Below are 22,693 nucleotides of genomic sequence, written 5' to 3'. Positions count from 1 at the left end.
AAGCAAAAAATTTTATAAATATATAAACTGGAAGAGGGTAGCCAGAGTTAACATAGGACTCTTGGAGGATGAGAAAGGAAAACTGGTAGCAAAAAATGAGGAAATGGCCGAGGCATTAAACAAATATTTTGTGTCAGTCTTCACGGTGGAAGACATGTCTAACATGCCCAAGTGCGGAGTTAAGGATGCGAATGTTGGGGAGGGCCTTGATAAAATAGTTGTTACAAAGGAAGTAGTGATGGAGAAATGGGACTAAAGCCAGACAAATCACCTGGTCCTGATGATATGCATCCAAGGGTTCTGAAGAAAATGGCAGAAGTTATAGTTGATGCATTGGTGGTCATATACCAAAATTCCTTGGATTCTGGGCAGGTCCCGACACACTGGAAGACAGCAAATGTCACGTCACTTTTTAAGAAGGGATGTAGGCAGAAGACTGGAAATTATCGGCCAATTAGCTTGACGTCTGTGGTTGGAAAAATGCTTGAAGCCGTCATTAAAGATGAAATAGTGAAACTTTTGGAACTAAGGGTTCAGTCAGGCAGACGCAGCATGGTTTTAGAAAGGGAAGATCTTGTTCGACAAACTTGTTAGGATTTTTTGAGGATATAATGGGTGCGGTGGATAGAGGGGAACAGATTGATGTTGTATATTTGGATTTCCAGAAAGCGTTTGATAAGGTGCCGCACAAGAGACTTATCAGTAAGTTACAGGAAAGTGGAGTCCAGGGAAGTATATTGGCCTGGATTGAAAATTGGTTGTCTGACAGGAGGCAGAGAGTCAGGATAAATGGGAGTTTTTCAGGATGGCAGAGAGTGGTAAGTGGGGTGCCACAAGGGTCAGTGTTAGGCCCACAACTGTTCATCATTTACATTGATGACTTGGAGGAGAGGACAAAATGTGGTGTAGCCAAGTTTGCAGATGACACCAAATTGAGTGGAAGAGCAAATTGTAATGAGGATGTGGAGAGTCTGCAGAGGGATATAGTTAAGCTGGATGAGTGGGCAAAGGTCTGGCAGATGGAGTACAATGTTAGTAAGTGGGAGGTTATCCACTTTGGCAAGAAAAATAAAAGAGCTGAATATTATTTAAAGGGTGAAAAACTACAGCATGCTGTTGTGCAGAGGGACTTGGGAGTGCTTGTGCATGAATCGCAAAAAGTTAGGTTGCAGGTGCAGCAGGTTATTAAAAAGGCAAATGGAATGTTGGCCTTCATCGCTAGAGGAATTGAATTCAAGAGTAGAGAGGTAATGTTGCAACTGTATAAGGTACTGGTGAGACCGCACCTGGAGTACTGTGTCCAGTTCTGGTTTCCATATTTGAGGAAGGATATACTGGCTATGGAGACGGTCCAGAGGAGGTTTACTAGGTTGATCCCTGGGATGAAGGGGTTGACATGATGAAAGATTAAATCGTCTAGGATTGTATTCGCTCGAGTTCAGAAGAATGAGGAGATCTTATAGAAACATATAAGATTATGAAGGGTATGGATAGGATAGATGGAGGAAGGTTTTTTGAGCTGGCCGGGGAAACTAAAACCAGAGGACACAGTCTCAAGATTCGGGGGAGTAGATTTGGAACAGAGATGAGGAAAAATAGTTTTTCCCAGAGAGTAGTGAATGTTTGGAATTCTCTAACCAGGGAAGTGGTTGAGGCTGCCTCATTAAACATATTTAAAATTTGGTTAGATAAATTTTTACATGATAGAGGAATTAGGGGCTGTGGGGAGAAGGCAGGTAGGTGGAGTTAGGTCATAAATTAGATCAGCCATGATCTTATTGAACGGCGGAGCAGGCTCGATGGGCCTTTTTTGGCCTACTCCTGTTCCTACTTCCTATGTTCTATGTTCCTATATTCTGTAATAGTCAGTGATGTTATCTCCTGGTTTACTAACAGAAAATTTAAAAAGTTAAAATAGTGGATGAAAAGTCAAAGTATGGCAGTGTATTTGGTTTATTGATCATTCAGGAATCCGACGGCAGCAGCACGTTGTGCAGCTGAATGATAGTCTTTACCTCCTGAACCTTCATACACTAAACATGCCACAAATTTACTGCTGTTCTAAAATCCTTAGTTAACAAAGCAACACTAAATATCCAAAATTAAATTCTACATCTTTAATAAACTTTTTAACTGTTTCAATCCACCAATTGAAACAGACTAGTTTCTGAAAAGTTGGCACTGGATGACAAATTAAGTTAAATTTTCAAATTTGATTTACAGCACAGTAACAGGCCCTTCCAGCCCATGAGCCAAAGCTGCCTAATTACATCCAATTAACATACAACACTATACGTTTTGAATGGTGGGAGAAATCCAGGGCACCTGGGGAAAACACACAGAGACATGGGGAGAATGTACATACTCCTTACAGACAGTGCCAGATTCAAACCCAAGTAAATGCCACTGTGACAGTGTTGCGCTAACTGCTACTGTGCCACCCTCCAAGATTTCTTGCCAAAATGTGATAACAGTTGTCCCTTTTCCACTGGCATATTGTCCCAGAAATTAACGAGGAATTAAATAGGACAGGGTCCATTGGAAAAACAGTCAACCCGCAGGCATCAAATAACATCATTTCACGCTGGGGAGTCATGGCCTCTACTCTTACTCGTATCCCTGACGTCAGCTGATACCTCCATGCCAATTAAACCTGTGGAGAAAGGACAGCAGAAAGTCACCCGTTTCCAGTTGAAGATAGAACACTCCAATCTCTCTGGGTTGAGTGCATTCAGTGGAAAAGCAGTGTCCCAATTAAAGGTGGCCCAGCGCTATCAGCTTTCTATCCTGGGAGACTGCGCAGCCAATTAACTAGGATGCCAGTGGAAAAGGGACTATTGAAACATTAAAGTCTGCAGACACTGTAATTGTAGCAAAAACAAATGCTGAAGCAATTCAATAGGTCTCGCAGCACCCATAGGAGGCAAATATATATCACCGACAATTCAGGCCTGAGCCCTTCAAAATATGAGAAAAAGCAAGCAGGGCATGAATAGAAGAAGAAATGGCAGGAAAAGGAAAACAGACAACATGGACAGAAGGTGATAATTGGATATGGAGAAGAGACCAGGAGAAAGGAAAAGTGAGAATTGATGGAGAGGTTCTCTATTAATGCAGAGCTGGGTATAGGAGAGTTTTTTTTTAATATAAACGTGGCCAGAAATTATTCCCAATTTTCCAGAATGTAGTCTCTAAATAGATCGGAATGGGAATAAGGGATTCATTCTGACATGTTACCTGCTCAACCCCCAGATATTTTTACGGATCGCCTGCAGTCTAAACTGAACTGCAGGCAATCTGTGAACAACAGGCTAATGAATAAGACATCACCGCAGTGGCGCTGTACATCGCACGCATGTTAAATGTCACGGACGCAGTCGCATTACACATTCCACCTCTTTACATACCTTACTTCTGGAATTCTGTCAAAATGCGCGGACAGATCCAGATATTTGGAGTTTTGGTCGTTCCTGCGTGAATAGCCACTGCCGGAAGTTAGGGAGTCACTTCAGTACAGAAAAATCATGCAAGGTCTTTGTAAAAAAAAAAGAGAAGGAAAAGGGAAGAAAAAGAAACAGAGCTTCAGGAGTGGTGAAGATTTTTTTGCAGGGGCGGGGACCAATGACAACCAGAGAACAGAAGATATGGTGTGGTTCCTCCAATTTGTGGTTGGTCTCAGCCTGAGAGTGCATGAGATTGTCAGCAGGCATGTTGGCAGGGAATTGAAATGGGTAGCCACTGGAAGATCCCAACTGTTGTGCCAGACAGTGACGAGGTGCTCAACGACACAATCATCCAGGCTGTGTACAGTCTCTCCAATGTTGAGGAGACCACAATGGGAGCACTGGATGCAGCAGACAACTGCTGCAGATTCACAAGTGTTGCTTCACTTGGAAAGACTGAGGCCAGCAACATGAGTGAATTTAAAACTGCGAACGCACCTTTCAGGTGGCAGGCCTAAAAGGCTGCTGCAGCATTACCTCGTCCACCTGAAGGGGCCTATTCATATCCAGAGATATCTCATAGCACCTCTGGATCTGATGGTGGCAGGGCGACTGGTGCCGCAGCTCCACCCGTCATAAATATGTGGCGTAGCAATGGCCATCTTCCCTACTTTGTGTTTCCCACAAAAGTTCCAGCTGCATAGGGAATTATGAGTAGGGAAGACCACCATTGCTAAGCCGCTTTTTGAGCCTGAGAGCGGCCAGCCGGGCTGTGACAGCCCATACTGGCTACCACTGCCCCCATCAACCTCCCCCCCCCACCCCCCACCACCACCAGTGGGGCAGGGGGGCTGATGGAGTAATCAGTCCGACCCCATGCAGCTGCTTACAGCAGATGCACATTCAGGTGTATCGGCAGACCACTGGAGGGTTGGTGTCGGCACTCAGAGGTGCTTCTGCCACATACAGGCAAGTATGTCTTTAGCCACAAGGGAGGAAAATTACACGGCTTTACAAGGGCGTGTTCAGGCCAGCTGAAGGGCCTATAGTCTGTTCCAAAATTCGACACATCTGCAAAGGCAATGTGATTTTGCAAGTGAGAACCATTCTGATGGCTGAAGAAAAAAGTTTTTGAAGCAGTATTTGTGGCCCAGCCATTTTGTGAAATTCAGAGAAAAGCATGCTCTGTGAATCACTGGGACTATTCAGTGGATTGGCCTGTACCAGGAGGGCATTTTGGGAAGCAAAGTGCTTCATTTTGAATGTGACCAACAGTGACAGTCACTTGGAGAGACCAGTGCCAGGGTCTTAGAAACCTCGTGGAGGCCACCCATTTAGTCTTGTCGACCAAAGGACCAAGAGTGTTATGACCACAGCTCGAGTGGATGGGCATTTCTTCAAAGGCAACACAAGAAGAATTTGTGAGTCTGTACCAGCTGCAACTCCAGTCCTCCCATCAGTTCATCATTAATTCTTGGCATCAAATTTCAAAGGCGTATGCTTCAACACTGAATTTAAAAGAGTGAACTTTGAAGTAACTTTCTAGATTTTGGCCGAGACTGTAATGATTTGGGTATATCACACATACACTAGGACACCTGTGCATAGTTCAGGATAGATTTAATGTTAGGGATGGTTTAAGAATTAAGACTATAAGTTTAAGAGTAAGAATTAAAATAAGTGGTTTAAAATTAAATACTGTGTGGTTCATTGTCCTATTGCTGCTCCTTACATGCAGTTCATCAGATGCACCATTTCATCAGATGCAAGGATCGACAATGAGATAGACAACAGACTCGCCAAGGCAAATAGTGCCTTTGGAAGACTACACAAAAGAGTCTGGAAAAACAACCAACTGAAAAACCTCACAAAGATTAGTGTATACAGAGCCGTTGTCATACCCACACTCCTGTTCGGCTCCGAATCATGGGTCCTCTACCGGCATCACCTACGGCTCCTAGAACGCTTCCACCAGCGTTGTCTCCGCTCCATCCTCAACATCCATTGGAGCGCTTTCATCCCTAACGTCGAAGTACTCGAGATGGCAGAGGTCGACAGCATCGAGTCCACGCTGCTGAAGATCCAGCTGCGCTGGATGGGTCACGTCTCCAGAATGGAGGACCATCGCCTTCCCAAGATTGTGTTATATGGCGAGCTCTCCACTGGCCACCGTGACAGAGGTGCACCAAAGAAAAGGTACAAGGACTGCCTAAAGAAATCTCTTGGTGCCTGCCACATTGACCACCGCCAGTGGGCTGATATCGCCTCAAACCGTGCATCTTGGCGCCTAACAGTTTGGCGGGCAGCAACCTCCTTTGAAGAAGACCGCAGAGCCCACCTCACTGACAAAAGGCAAAGGAGGAAAAACCCAACACCCAACCCCAACCAACCAATTTTCCCCTGCAGCCGCTGCAACCGTGTCTGCCTGTCCCGCATCGGACTTGTCAGCCACAAACGAGCCTGCAGCTGACGTGGACTTTTACCCCCTCCATAAATCTTCGTCCGCGAAGCCAAGCCAAAGATATAAGAGAAGATATGCAGTTCATAATACAAGTGATACACAAGAGTTCAAACTGAAAGTTGCAAATTCAAATATTGCGATTTATACAAAATTGTATTTGCAATTGCAGTCAATTATGATCGAAAGAGTTAATTAAGCCCAATTCCAACAGCAATTCAGGAATGAATGTCTGTTATTCACATTATCGAGACATTTCTTTCCGTTTAAAGATGTAACAATGAAGCACATTAAGATTTCAAAGTCGTATCATTTGAGGCAATGATATAGTAATGCAAATACAATATATTGCTTAGATTTTGTTTCTTTTTTTAAGTTGGAATGGGACCAAGGGGAAAAAGTTTTCAACATAAAATAGCTTCATGTAGACTCAAAGACAAATACCTAGTCTCTTTTTCCAATTCAAACAGCAAAAGATTGCCCTCTGACCAGCTAACTGGAAATAAATAAATTATGACAGGGTGCTGATGACAGATTAAAAATGTATTTCCTTTTGTCATTTTATTGCTGGAAGTTTGAAGGTGACTTCTGAAACCCATCAGGAGAATTTAAGACTGACGACTTCCAATGCCATCAATTAGAAAGCAATAAAAACTGCAGATGCTAGAAATCTGATCTTGAGAGAAATATGTTTTTTTTCCAGGATTATTGATAGAGGATCTTCTGACTGTTCCCCACAACATCACCTAGAGTTGCCACCAGGACTTGCTGACTATTTGTAAGATTTTGCATTTTATGTCAACATTAAGAATTTCCTCAAAAATGTCCTGTGAAACTTTAACTTAATATTCATACAGCTGGACAGACATGAAGAAAAGTCCAAGCCAAAGACTCTGTGCCTTTGTTCTGTCATGGAGTGAGAAGGAATAAAAGCAAATGCAAGGCTAGCCAAAACCAAAAGAGATAGAAAAATGAGGGCCAGTAAATCCCCTCCTCCATTCAAGTGCAGAACACGCCTCTTCTAACTTTGCTAAAAAAGTTGTCAATGCCTCACTAATTCAAAGTATGCCTCCCAGAGACAATGGAGCCATTTCAATTCCCCTTGAGACAGAACCGGACCACTGATGTTATTCACTCCACCCTGACCCACCTGGAGAATGACATCTCATTCACTTCCGCTCGATATTTCATAAAATTATACCCCAGAGGGTCCTCGCTGGGACTTGACACTTCTCTCTCTCTGTAACTTGATTCTGGACTTCCTAATGGAAAGACTGCAGTTTGTCCAGGTTGGTAGCAAAAGGTCAAGTACCATCACGCTAAGCACTGACACATCTCAGGGTTGTGGTGCTCAGTCCACTCCTGTTCCACACGACTGATTCACGAATGCATCGTCAGATCGAGCTCCAACAGAGTCAAGTTTGCAGACAACAAAACAACAGTTGGCCTCAAAAGCAACAACAATGAGTCAAAGTACAAAGAGGTAGAAAATCTTGTTAAACGGTGAGAGAATAACAACCCAAGTCTCCACATGGACAAAAGAAATAATTGCGGACTTCAGAAGTTGAGATAACCACCCTCCACTACATATTAATAACACAGTAGTCGAGAGAGTAGAGAGCACCAATTTCCTTAGACTCCACAGAAGTGACCTATCCTCACTTGTTAGGAAGGCACAACAGTGTCTGTACTTTGTTAGAAGGCTGGGCGGTAAAGGCCACCATTCACTATTCTGTCAACTTTCCACAGGAGCTCCATCAAGAGTATCTTGACAGGGCAACAGTGAGGCACAGATGCACATTGGAATGAAGGTGAATCCACAGGACCATAAAGGCAGAAGAGAGGATCACTGGGGCTCCCTCTTCCTGCAACCCCTCCCCCTCGCCCCCCAACCCCAATGTGATTTCTAGGATTGTTGCTTAAAAAAGGTTGACAAAATCAAAGAGAACCCTAACCAACCCGAAGGCAGCATCATCCAGGAACTCCTGTCAAGAAAAAAATACAGAAGTACCAGAATCTCCAGGCTGAGGAACAACCTCTTTCAAGGGGCAGTGAGACTGCTGAATGATTGCCAAAACAACAGACTCAACAATTTATTGCTATTTTAATATATGCACTGAGTACCTGTATTGTTTGTATCTGTTGTCTGTGTACACATTTTGCACTGTGGACCAGAGTTGTACTCGTGTCATCGGATGACAAACTTGATCAAAGACACACCAAACATTTGCTTGAACAAACCTAACTAAATTCACTGTTTCACTGCAAAGGTGCCAAGGCAACAATGGGTGCCAAAGGACCATCAACAGAATTGATTAATATTCATTGCTCCAAGTTTGTAATGAATAAATGGCATTTTTTTTCTTTGCATTATCAATTAAATATCAGTATTACCGACTATACAAAATAAACTATTTTGTAAACCATGTCACTGAATAGGGTCTCATCACCTCTGTATCACCAGGATGAGGTCCAGGTGAACAAACAGGCTGTCAAGTTCTACCCCAATCTCTGCTTCACTGTACTATTCTGGAGTTAGTTTAGTTTGAGTTCTTTAACTGACTTTATGCCTTGGGAACACCTCTTAGCATAGACATGATCAAGTTTGGAGAAAATGATTCATCCAGCAATCTACGCCACACATGGCCTTAGTCACTTATATCATTTAGTGATCTTTTGTCCTGAAAATAAAAAAAGTCAATTTGATGCCAGTGCTTAGAGTATGGATGCACTAACGTTTGATGACAGTTTGGTTGATGAAAGATGGTGTTAGTTACGATTAACTCATACACGTTGCACAGCCTGAGCAGCAGCAGGCAATTAATATTGCACTTTCCAAATTTGTTTTCATCAATTGCTCCATTCCAGGTTAAATCATTTGTTCCAACACTTGCATGAAAGTCTCCAAGAATTATGAATTTCTCTGACTTAGTTATAGGCAAGATCACCAAATCCAGATAGTCAAAGAACTTGCTGACTTCATTAACATTGTGGAGCTGGCATTTTGTTTATCCTGAAATGGAAATGAAGAGACAGGTGTCTGTCATTGGGACCTCTCCCAAAAGGAAATAAACTCCTGAAAATTTTTAGTCTTGGTGAAACCAGCACCTCCCTCCTTATGCTCTTCATAACTACAACTGTATCAAAGTATAGCCACAGCTATTCTCCATCAGTTAGTCCTCATTTGCCAGGCAAGTTTCACTATGTAATGGTATCAAAGGGGGATATCTATCTTGCTTCCAACCAAAGTTGTTCTCTCCCATCTGTCAGCAGTAGAAATGTCCACTGGGATATGCATCAATGGTGAGTGGTCACTTTGTCACATGAACCATAGAGGTTAAAATATGTTTTATGCTTGCATTTGTCTGCAAGTAGCTTTTGTTGACATATTTCATGTGGTCTCCAGTAACATCCATTCTGAACGACATAAAATGCTTGCTGGAGCCAGATAAGCAGTTCAGTTTTTAAATTTCTTTGTTCTACGAGGACAGAGGGACTGGAAATAGTCTGAAAAATTTTTATTGACTGTTTCAAGCATCAATTAATCATTTATTCATTGTTACAATTTTGTTATATGGTACTAAAACAATGTAGTAACCTATACACCATTTCATCAGATGCAAGGATCGACAATGAGATAGACAACAGACTCGCCAAGGCAAATAGCGCCTTTGGAAGACTACACAAAAGAGTCTGGAAAAACAACCAACTGAAAAACCTCACAAAGATAAGCGTATACAGAGCCGTTGTCATACCCACACTCCTGTTCGGCTCCGAATCATGGGTCCTCTACCGGCACCACCTACGGCTTCTAGAACACTTCCACCAGCGTTGTCTCCGCTCCATCCTCAACATCCATTGGAGCGCTTTCATCCCTAACGTCGAAGTACTTGAGATGGCAGAGGTCAACAGCATCGAGTCCACGCTGCTGAAGATCCAGCTGCGCTGGATGGGTCACGTCTCCAGAATGGAGGACCATCGCCTTCCCAAGATCGTGTTATATGGCGAGCTCTCCACTGGCCACCATGACAGAGGTGCACCAAAGAAAAGGTACAAGGACTGCCTAAAGAAATCTCTTGGTGCCTCCCACATTGACCACCGCCAGTGGGCTGATAACGCCTCAAACCGTGCATCTTGGCGCCTCACAGTTTGGCGGGCAGCAACCTCCTTTGAAGAAGACCGCAGAGCCCACCTCACTGACAAAAGGCAAAGGAGGAAAAACCCAACACCCAACCCCAACCAACCAATTTTCCCCTGCAACCGCTGCAACCGTGTCTGCCTGTCCCGCATCGGACTTGTCAGCCACAAACGAGCCTGCAGCTGACGTGGAATTTTTACCCCCTCCATAAATCTTCGTCCGCGAAGCCAAGCCAAAGAAGAAGAAAATAATGTTTAATTCTCACTAAAAAAAATGCTGGCCACCGCCAATCACTGACACTTCCCCACTGAGGCCCCACTCGTGCCAGGAGCCCGAGGTCCCCAATCAGTTCAGCTCCAAAAAAAATTTGATATCCTCATTTATCCAATTTTTAAAAAAATTTTGCTTAACCTGATTTTTGAATTAGAGTTGTACTGTATAAGTTTTAATAAGCCTTATGAAACCACAATTCAATTTTGGTACAGATTTTTTTTGAATGAGTCAAACAAGAATATTCTAGTTTCTCCAGGTGATTTAAAAAGCTGGTTTTTGAATCAAAGACAGGTAATCTTGAGACTCAAGAAAAGGGACATCTCAGTTAAAGAATTGATTAATGATGAGATGGAGATAATCTGCTTTTACCAGAGGAAGACATTTACAGATGAAATTTCAAGTCTGAAAAAAGGAATGATTGTCAAAAGGACAAGCCACATTTGTAAACTCAACCCTATTCTCAACAATAGCGTTTTAAGAGTTGGTGAGTGCCTTAATAGGGCAGCAAAGCTAGAAGAAATTAAAGAGTGTCAGACAAGCTAAAGATTTTTACATTTCAAATCTAATTCTTCAACATTCATGAAGAGATTGTTCTTGGTGTTTACAACTATGTTATCCAGACTACAAAAAAAAAATTGGATTTGTGGTGCCACTAGATTAAGCAGAAAAATTGTAACGAAATGTTTTGTTTGTCACCATGTAAATTACTCCTGCTGGATATCAGCTGAAGGCAGATTTGACTCGGACCGAGTCTCTCCAGATGAACCTCCATTCACACATATTGGAGATTATTATATCGGACCCTTTGAAAGGAAGCATGCAAGGAGCGTTGTAAAGTGCTATGGCGTTATTTTCATTTTTAGCCATAAGAGCAATTCACATCCAAGTGGCATCATCACTTGATGCAGACTTTTTCATCAATGCCCTCAGCATTTTAATCGCCAGATATGGACAAGTGAAGAAACTATAATCTGACAATGGTACTAATTTTGTGGGAGCTCAGCACGAGTTAGGAGAAGCAATCGTAAACTGGGATCAGATTTGAATTCATAATGAACTAGTTAAGAAAGAAATTAATTGGATCTTTAATCCTCCTTCTGGCTCACACCATGAAGGTATATGGAAAAGATTGATCAGTGCAAAAAGTTCTTAATTCAATCCTAGATGGACAAAATCTTAATGATGAGGGTTTTCAGACAGTTCTATTCGAAGTTGAAGCTATCCTCAACAGTTGTCCAATCACTAAGACTTCAACAGAACCAAATGATCCTGAAGCACTTACCCCAAACCATCTTTTGTTGCCACGAGGACAGTTTCAGAAGGAAGACATAGGAGCGCAATTTATATTGGATTTATTCTGGAAAAGATGGGTGCAAAAACATCTTCCACTGTTGTGGGAGCGACAGAAGCAGTTTAAGATCAGATCAGACACAATTTCATGGCTGGGGATGTCATGATCATCATGGACCATTCAGCACCTCAAAATTCCTGATTAATGGGGAAGATTATTGAATCCATTCAGGACAAAAGAGGATTTGTACATCAAGTTCATATTAAGACTAAAAGTGGCTTTCTGAACAAACAGATTACCAAATTTTGTCTTTTACAAGGAACAGAAAGCTTTGATAATTGACTTTCACTTTTTACTACAGGTGCCTAACCTTTTATCCGGGATCATCAGGACCTGACACGTGCCGTTGTCAGAGTCTTCCGGATTTCAGAATCATTTTAAAATGATGGTCTCTTTAGGCAAATGCGATGCTTCAAAATCACACAAAATAGGGGGCACAGGGTTTTAAATGACTTGAGATAAATAAAGATTATAAAAGACCATCATATCACTACCATGTTTTTTTTTAAATTTTTAAGTAAAACTTCAAAATAAAACTTGCTCAGACCCCCATCCCCCACCTTCGGTGGAAAGGTGACTCTCAGACCCGTGCATCAGCAGGCTCAAGGAGGGAGCAATGGCCATCTTCCTTACCCATAATTCCCCACACAGCTGAACCGCCAGAGCGATATGGAAGATGGCCATTGCTCCCTCATTGAGCCATCACCAACACGAGTGAACTCTGGGCTCAGCAGCACTGCAACTCTACTGCTGCATCAGGAGTTAGATTGGGGGGGAAAAGAAGGGGCATACGCCAGGAGTTAGATGGGGGAAGGAGCATGGCAGGAGTCAGATAGGTGGGGAGGGAAAGGGGCACGCATGAGGACTTAGATGGGGGAAGCGTACAACCGATGCCTGGCTGGGGGTAGGAGCAAGGCAGTCAGGTCCTTTCATTACTTAAAAGAAAGCCAGTTTTGGAAGTTGCCAGTGTTCGGAATCCAGGATAAAGATTAGGCACCTGTACTATATCTGATTTTCTTTCCCCCCTTGTAATTTTTTTTAATAAAGATTTTAAAAGAGACCGGTATTGTAGGGGTTAAATGTGTTTTATGCTTGCATTTGCCTGCAAGTAGTTTTTGTTGACATGTTTCATGCTGTCTCCTGGTAATAGCTATTCTGATAGAATGCTTGCTAGAGCGAGATAAGCAGTTCAGCTTTTAATTTATTTTGTTCTGCCAGGATGGAAGGTCTTGAAATGGTCCAAAGACTTTTATTGACCATTTTAAGTATCATTTTAAGCATCAATTGATCATTTAATCACTGCTTTTGTACCATATAACAATGTTGCAATAATGTAATAATCTATAGAAGGTTTAATAAACTTTGTGAAACCACAACTCAACTTTAGTACAGATCATTTTTGAACGAGTCAAACAACGACATTTAGTCTCTCCAGGTGATTATAAAGGAAGATGGTCACGACAGAAAGGAAGCAGCAAATAAAGAAATGCAGCATGAAATGTTTAGACACTTCTCGTAGCCCTTTACTCATTCTATGGAGGTGAGCAGTGCAAATGTAGATGGAGCTACTCAAGTAACTGAGATGGCTGCTGAATTTGCTTCTGTTTCTCTCCAGTGAAAAGTAACCTTGTGGCATTGGCCACAATTTGTGCATATTTGTCATAACAGCTACAATGGAATGTCTGGACCAAAGACATGAAAACAGACTGATTTGATGAAAAAGGAGAGGAAATCTAGTCTCTTGACAAAAAAAAATCAACTTATAGCATTCAAGATTGATCTTGCATACTTAGCCAAAACCAATGCTTTTTCCAACATTCACAGAAGTGTTTTTTAAAAAGCTCTGCAAGATCTGTGGCTCTGTGACAAAGCAAATTGTGAGCTATGCTGATCAGAAAGACTTTAAAAACCACTATACTGCTCTAAAAATCTCAATATTGTCCTCAGCCATTCAGTTAGTTTACCTCTATTGAGGTCAGGTGGCTTAACTGATCACTTGCATTGTTACATCCAGTTGCAGTGAGCAAATGTGGTTTCCATGAAGGGTATGGAACAGTGGACATGATCTTTCGGCAAGATAACTCCAAAAGATGTGCCAAGAACAAAACTGCACCTTAATCACCACCTTTATTGATCTCTCTAAAGCTTACAACACTGTTTGTAATGAGGGACTATAAAAATTCATTGCAATTATTCTGCCCCATAAAGTTCAGAATTGCCTGACATCTCTGATGAACAGAATAATGGATAACAGTCTTCAGACCCATGTTCAGTCATCAATGGTGTGAAGTCTGCCTGTGTGCTTGTCCCCACACTGTTTGGTATGATACTCTCTGCAATGCTGCCTATGTCTATCCTGATAAAGAACACAAAAATCAACCTTAGATACAGAACTGACCATGCTCTTTTCAACCAAAGGAGATGCAACCAAAACCAAATAATGGGAAACTATCACAAGAGACCATGGTCTCAATGCAAGCTCAGAAGCTGATTTGGAGGGAAGTGTGGACAAATTTGCCAGTGCTTCTGGCAACTTTGCACAATTAAACACAAAGAAAACAAGTTATGCACCAACTTGTACCAATCACCCTATGCACAGAACCAAACCACTTTGCTAATGGTCAAAAACTTTCAGTGATGGTTAAGTTCACAAATATGGCTGCCCTATCTCAAGATCAGTTACCTCTGATGACAAATTCAACAAGAGGATCACACCACCAGGTTCAGGAATAGCTGTTACCCCTTCACCATCAGACTCCTCAACAACAAACTCAAATCGGGGACTCCTTTAAGGATTCTTACTTTTGCATTTGTTTTTTTTCCTCTGTATTGATCAGTTTGTTTACATTCCTTTATTTATTCACACACGTACAATGAGTAGTTTTTTGTTACAACTAATAAACAGCAATTCTGCCTCGCTCACAGAAAAAAGAATCTCAGTGTTGTATGTGATGTCATATATGTACTCTGACAATAAATCTGAAACGCCAGCTGTTTTTGGAAAACTAAGTATGGGAATGAAGAGGAATCAGCCAAAAGAATAAGATGACAGTGGAATGTTGTTAGCATACCCACTTTATTCTATGCTTGCAAGATCTGAAATTGTGTTCAGAGTACAAATAATACTGCTTAACCACTTCCATATATCTTCTTGGTGCAGGACACTTCAGATCAAGTGGCAAGATTCCAATCACATTATGTTTTTTTTTAAATAGACTTTGCTTGATTTTACTGGTCTGAAGAATGTCCAACATCTTGGCATTTAGTCGTTCACACACAAATAATCAAAACTCCAAATCTCCATTTCTTAACACAAGTTTAGACAGCATATAGGAAGTGCAGTATATAAATAGGCGGAACTTAAAACACCAGCTGGAGGAAACCCACGCAGACATGAGAACATACAAACTTCCAATTCATTAGCCAGATGTTCACAGAATGCCTGCAATTCACTTTAGGCTGCAGATGTTCCGGGAAATTGACAAGGGGTCTCGGACACTGGTTCTCAACCTTCTTTCCACTTTAAGTAATCCCTATGCCATTGGTACTGTGATTAGTAAGGGATTGCTTAAGGTGTTACGTGAGTGGGAAGGGAAGGTTGAGAATCACTGCTTTAGACCCAATTGTTACAGAAATATTTTGCTTGAAAAAAATTGTCATTGGTCCATTTCCTTTGGAGTTATGAAACCGTGCACATAACGATTCAACTCGGCACAATTTTCTTTCCACCCACATACCACCTTAAGCAATCTCTTACTAATCACAGAGCACCTATGGCATAGGGAATACTTAGTGGTATTTGAGAGGAAAGAAAAAGGTTGAGAACCACTAGTCGAGCAGGCAAAATGTTGGAACAGGAATGGCACCCTCATTCATGTTCCAAGCTTTTTACACAGCATGCATTCAGGAAAATGGGAATAATTTCCTGGAACACAGATTCTGTCCCAGACAAATGTCCCCAGCAACTACACACTGTAAGAATCTCAAATCAGATAAGCAGTATAGAGAATTGACTGAGGACACATGGCTATTTGGTGGACAGAAAGAGATTCAAAGATTCTTAGACATTCCTGAAGAATTTCAATATTGACATGGACCACTGGGAAACAATGAGTATTGGATCATCTGATTTGAAAAATTGTCCTTGCTCATATGAGGAAAGTAGAAATGAAGAAGCAAAGAATTTAAGAACCATTAATACCACAAAATTTATACACCTCTGCAAAAGGAAATCTTTGAGCTCAGATTGGTCTAATCAGCCATCTTTATACACATCACAATACTAAAGACTGGATGTCATGGTCTAACTCAAACATTTTCAGTTTACAAGGAAAATGTGTCTTCCAAAATCCTTCCACCAAATCTAGCTTTAGAAAATTTAGACACAGCATGGAAACCAGGCCTTTCGGCCCAGAACCCGTGCTGCTCAATTCAACCCAATTGACCAAAAACCCCTACTACGTTTTGAAGGGGGAAGAGGAAACAAACATCTGGAGAAAACCCACGCAGACATGGGGAGAACATACAAACTTCTTACAGGCAGTGCAGGATTCAAAACCCAGAACTGGTCACTGGCACAGCTTTGCGCTAACACTATGTTAAACGTACTGCCCCTTATGTTACTCCTATGTTGTCACCATATTCAAGATGTGTAAATTATAGAATATTATTTGTAAGGAATTTTTGAATCTTGGTTATTGGAGAGATAAAGTTTGAATTTGCAGGCATTTATGGTCATTTGGCTCGTGCCATGAATCTGAAATCAAATTTCAACAATACAAATATCAGAAAATGCAAACATTAATTTTGCTGCGCAAAGTACTTTTGGATAGATCTTAAACCAAAAGAAACCCCACAAAGTACAAGGCAATGATTTGCATAATCTAAAGGATTACAAATACTTTTCATCCTGTGATAATCAACTCAGACAATTGACATTTTGAAAACATTTTCCAGCCTTCATATCCTTTGTTAAAATAACTTGAACGATTTAAGATCCAATCCTTTGAACACTCAAAACTGCTCCATTTTAACTGAAAATATTCAAGAGATTTTTTTTACATAAAAACCATAATTTCAATTTATTAACTTTTATTGTGCACAATTGGTTATCAATCATGTTTTATTATCAAAATCAAAGTTTGCAAAAGTTTGAACTTTATAGCTGAATGTTAAATATTTTTGCTGCTCTGCAGCTATTGAGTTTTGCCATTTGTTACTGCATTAATGATGCATTTATGATGACACCCCTTCAACCAATAATATGCTGACCTGTCACATTTTGAGAAAACATTCCAGTAGATGACAAGCTTTGTATTGATATTCCAGCCATACACGCTATTGTTTTTAGATAATATTTAGTGCCTTTTACTGATGCTGATGCAATCTGTAAAACACCTATTTTTAGAGACTAGGTCATTTGCTTGTCTTAAGTTTTTCATGGTTGTGGAAAACATTCAATTTCCTTGTACTTTTCTTTTTCACTTTTTATTGAAATTCTCCATTGAAAAATACAGAAAACACAAGAATGCATATTCTTCTTTCTTTGGCTTGGCTTCGCGGACGAAGATTTATGGAGGGGTTATGTCCACGTCAGCTGCAGGCTCGTTTGTGGCTGACAAGTCCAATGTGGGACAGGCAGACACGGTTGCAAGGGAAAATTGGTTGGATGGGGTTGGGTGTTGGGTTTTTCCTCCTTTGTCTTTTGTCAGTGAGGTAGGCTCTGCGGTCTTCTTCAAAGGAGGTTTGCTGCCCGCCGAACTGTGAGGCTCCAAGATGCACGGTATGAGGCGACATCAGCCCACTGGCAGTGGTCAATGTGGCAGGCACCAAGAGATTTCTTTAGGCAGTCCTTGTACCAAAAATGCATATTAAAGGTCAAAAAATACACTATACTTAGATCATACAAGTTCATACAAGGTACCCTGCATTCTCAATTAAACAAATTATATTACAGTAATATAAGATCTAAACCCACTACCAAAAATGAAGCTGTTTGGCAAGGAGAGAAAAAATTCCTCCAAGCAATAAATCATCTTATTAGTCAACACTTCTGCATTCATATTAAAATCAGAGATTCTGAAAATTATTCGTAAAAAGGTCGCAACAGTGCTTGAAATTTTAAATTTAAATCCGAAATTGAGCATCTAATCTTCTCTAACTGGAAAGATGACATCACATTGCCATTGAGCACAAGTAGGTGGAGCAGCATCCTTCCATCTGAGCAATGATGCACACCTCGCCATAAGTGAAGTAAAAGTTAATACATGCACATCAGATGCCATTAGTTTTGCAACTTCCTCCAACAATACAAAACAAGGCCATTGAAGGAGTAGGCTTAAAATTAACTTTAAAAAGTGCAGAAAAAATTTGAAATATTTAATTCTAGTACTTTTCCAAGTCCTGCATTGCCTAAAACATATGAATTAATGAGGTATCTCCATTGTTGCATCTATCACAAAAAGGAGATACATCCACATAAAAATGAGATAGTTTGACTTTGGACATGTGAGATCTATGGACTATTTTAAATTGTAGGAGGGAGGGATGGACTTTGTTTAGATGAGGATGTTAATTCTTCCATATACAAGATTGAGTCAAGGGAAATTTTTTTAAAAACTTAGGAATAAAAACAGGCAAAGCCTGAAAATGGTATATAAATTCAGGTAATATATTCATTTTAATAGCATTAATTCGACCAACCAATGATAAAGAAGGGGGCAATCAATTTGATAATGCCCCTCTCACTTGTTTGATTAAAGTAAGAAAATTTCCTTTGAATAATGTTTTATTATTTTTAGTGATTGTTACACCAAAATAGGCAAATTGATTTCTTACAATTTTAATGGGAAAGTTTGTATTTATTGGTTCCAGATTATTCAAAGGAAAAAGTTCACTCTCATGTAGGTTTAATTTAAAAACTGAAAATTGACTAAAATGAGAAATTAAAGAAAGAATAGATGGCAATGAAGTGTCAAAATTACAAATAAATAGCAATAAATCATTTGCATAAAGTGAAACTTTGTGGGCATTCTTCTTTCTTTGGCTTGGCTTCGCGGACGAAGATTTATGGAGGGGGTAAAAGTCCACGTCAGCTGCAGGCTCGTTTGTGGCTGACAAGTCTGATGCGGGACAGGCAGACACGGTTGCAGGGGAAAATTGGTGGGTTGGGGTTGGGTGTTGGGTTTTTCCTCCTTTGCCTTTTGTCAGTGAGGTGGGCTCTGCGGTCTTCTTCAAAGGAGGTTGCTGCCCGCCAAACTGTGAGGCGCCAAGATGCACGGTTTGAGGCGTTATCAGCCCACTGGCGGTGGTCAATGTGGCAGGCACCAAGAGATTTCTTTAGGCAGTCCTTGTACCTTTTCTTTGGTGCACCTCTGTCACGGTGGCCAGTGGAGAGCTCGCCATATAACACGATCTTGGGAAGGCGATGGTCCTCCATTCTGGAGACGTGACCCACCCAGCGCAGCTGGATCTTCAGCAGCGTGGACGCGATGCTTCCTTAAACCCTTCCTTAAAATACCAGTACTATTACTCTTAAAAAGCGATAGCTAAGGGTTCTAACGCCAGATCATAAAGCAATGGACTTCAAGGGCATCCTTATCTGGTTCCATACTAAAGTTTAAATGGTTTAGAATTCTGAAAATTAATAAGAACACAGGCAGAAGGAGATAGATATAGTAACTTAATCCAATGAATAAAGTCACCCCCAAAATTAATTTTTTCTAATGTCTAAAATAAATAATTTCATTCTACCCAATCAAAGACCTTCTCCTCACCCAGAAATATCACACATTCTGAAACCTCCTTTAGAGAATAAATATTTAATAAATGGCATATATTGAAATGGGAATAGCGGTTTTTAAATAAATCCAGTCTGATCAAATATAATAAATGTCAAAGTATTTTCAAATCTATGAGTCAAAGCTTTGGATAGAATTTTAGTGTCAACATTGAGTAGAGAAAATAGCCTGTATGGAGAATAGTCGACTGGAATTTTATTCTTTAAGAATTAGCGAAATGGAAGCTTCATAAAAAGACTTGTGGTAATTTTCCCAATTTAAAAGAATCAGGAAAAAACCAGAACATAGGTGAGGTGCAAGTACTGAGGAAAAAGGCTTATAAAATACTTCAAAAAATCCATCAGGACCTTTTGACTTCCCAGAGTGTAATGAATGAACAGCCTGGGTAATTTCTTCATACGAAATAGATTGATCTGATTTCTTTTGGTTATCAACAAATACAGAAATATTCAATTGATCTAAAAAAAATTCATTAATAGTATCCTCAGAAGAGTCAGAGTTATACAGTTCAGAATAAAACTCTTTAAAGGTATCATTAATTTCTAAATGATCAGTTGTCATTAGCTTTACAAATTTCTTTGATTTAATTGTTTCACTTGACTAGCTAAATCTGTTTTCTCTTGGTTAGCCTTTTTCCTAATGCTTGCAGTATAAGATAATTTGTCCCCTAATAAAAGGCTTAAAAGCATCCCAGAGAGCAAGACTGGAAGTCACTTCCACAATGTTTTTTTTCCCCCCAAAATAATGAGTAATTTGTTCCTACAAGTACTTTAAAAAATCTTCATCAAACAGAAGGGTTGAATTAAAATGCCAATGTCTATTTATTTGGAGAAGTCCAGGAAAGTTTAAAGATAGTAACACAGGAACATGGTCAGAAATGACAAGATCAAATTAATGGAATCATTTGACTATCAATAAAAAAGTAAATTCGCAAATATTTATCATGAATGCAAGAACACAAATATTCCCTGTCTTCTGGATGGAAAAAAAGCCAGACATCAATAATACCACATTTTAATAAAAGAAGATTGAATGAATAAAGCTGATTTATTTAAAGTGACGAGCTTTGGAGACAAATGATCTAAAACCTGGTCATTTGTTTGTCTTTTAGTTGTTTATCTGTTGTGGAAAGTACAATTTCATTGTACTTTTTAATGTATATGGCTTTGAACATTTTCAAAGCATATATTATTCAGAATGGCTCTTTAATTCTTGAATAACTGTACAGAAATTATGTATTTCGAGGACCATCATTTTTTTAAAAAGTAATCAAATTTCAATATCATTGAGCTTATGGAGAGCACTCAGAGTTTAAAGTAATATTCAATTATATTTGTGTACTGCAAAATCACTTCATCTGTGATACATTAGGTTTTACAGTACAAACTGGCCTCAACAGGCTTACAAGTAGCTTTAATAAAACTATCACAAAATCAGTTCTGAAATTTGAGGTTAATGCATTTATTTTTGTTTTTGCACATTCCCCAAGATTCTGTAATGCAAATAGGCTTGAAATATGAACCTATAGAATTAGAATACTTTAATCTGCAATTAGCCAGAAAATGTTTATCAGTCAAGACATTTTTATAAATACCATTCAGATATTGTCTTAATCAGTTAAAATAATATGGTAAAACACAACTTTTGAGTTCATTTTCAACATGGCAATTGCATAGCATTCAACTTTCATTAAAATCATTCCATAAGTAATGAATCAGCAACCTTCATAGTGATAATAAAGCTGCCATTTTGTCCTTCAAAGGAAGGAAGTCTGCTGCTTGGGTGGTCTGATCTATACCCGATTTCAATCTACTCCACAACATGCCCTGCCTTGAAACATGCTAGCAAGCCACTGACAAACAGCAATTTAGGATGGGTAAACCACAAATTTAGCCTATTTTTTTTTAAAAGAGCAAAATCCCAGATATTGATTTTTATGAACCAGCCCCAATTATCACAGATGCAAATCTTCAATTTTTGTAATAAGCAACCTAACAAAACATTGCAAATTTGATAAAGATGGAATGTGCAGATCACAAAGCAGTAGTTATCTCTGGAACCAGGCCATAAAAATGCAATCTGTTAATGATTCAATCCCAATAGTTCTTGGCTCCATCTTGATTCTCCCCCATTCTACTTAAAATACACGATGCAAGAGGAAAAAAAAACAAATTAAATCTCCCATTTATGCTCACAATATTTATATTCATTCATCATGCATATGATTGAATAAGTACTTGAGAACTGAAGTACAGCCTTCATTGTGTACTGCTATTCTGAAATAAGGGACAGTAACTGCTGACAAGAATTTCAGATGTCTTATACCAATAATTTGTTTCTGTGGAAAAAGCTATGAACAATGTGTGGCAAATATTTAATGTGCCTTTTAAAGTGAACAGGTGATTCAAACAAACTTTTTGGCCAAGATACCACACCCATATTCTTCTTTCATTTTGTTCCTGCTTAATTTTTGAGTGATTTCCATTTGAAATGTACAGTAAAATCCCTGTTATCCAGAATGTAAACAGCTGGCAAAAAAATCACAGAAAATAAATAGATAAAAAGTATGGGTTTAAAATTGCTGCATCTTGCTGTTAGTTCATCAATCACGCAACATGAAAGCTCAAGAAAATAGAAAGTTCACTTATCAGGCATCTACCAGGGACTTTACTGTATTCTAAAAAAGAAAAATGTTTTTCATTGAAAATTTGTTAATGACTGCTTACAAGTACACAAGTTCTGATTTTCTACAGAAAACATTGCAATAGGACAATTGTGTACACCAAAGTCAAAAGAAGCATTCTCAGAATCAAGCAATTGCAATTGCTTGTGATTCAAGGACCAAAAAAAAGAAAACTGGGGTGGGAACTAGGAAAACCACAATACTTGTTTGGATTTATCAAACATTTCATTTTGGCATTGGGGTAAATCTAGTTCATTACTGAATGATCATGTGCAATCCTTAGCTCTTTACAGGCAGTTCATATAGATTGTGGATGGTTTGCTTCGACTCAATGAAGTGAAGCTGCACTTCAAGACGAATGAGAATCCTCAAGTTAATTTCCTAACAACTGATCAGGACACCGCTGCAGATTAATGGAAGTGCTGTCAACTGAAATTCCCACTTCAAAAATACCAAGCAGCGAACACAAATGTTGCAACATGACAACAATTTTTGAAGAAACATCCACTCCTGTGCTTGGTATATTTTGGCCAAATAGCCACTGAAAG

At 39.8% G+C, this 22,693-nt stretch overlaps 1 protein-coding gene across 3 annotated transcripts in view; it reads right to left on the bottom strand.

Annotated features, from left to right (window-relative positions):
• The window catches only part of LOC138761280 (mediator of RNA polymerase II transcription subunit 13-like), a 246,699-nt gene that overhangs the window by 185,937 nt on the left and 38,069 nt on the right, over window positions 1-22,693 (bottom strand). The window contains exon 2 of one of the 3 annotated variants that reach the window (XM_069933153.1): window positions 272-383. The exons of the other annotated variants lie outside the window; for them this stretch is intronic. Within the exon in view, the coding sequence (XP_069789254.1) occupies window positions 272-383 (112 nt within the window). The remainder of the gene's footprint in view (window positions 1-271; window positions 384-22,693) is intronic. 3 annotated transcript variants of the gene reach the window in all.

Source organism: Narcine bancroftii, chromosome 4, assembly GCF_036971445.1.
Source record: "Narcine bancroftii isolate sNarBan1 chromosome 4, sNarBan1.hap1, whole genome shotgun sequence".
In the NCBI taxonomy this organism is placed as follows: domain Eukaryota; kingdom Metazoa; phylum Chordata; class Chondrichthyes; order Torpediniformes; family Narcinidae; genus Narcine; species Narcine bancroftii.
This window is presented reverse-complemented; position numbering and strand designations above follow the sequence as displayed.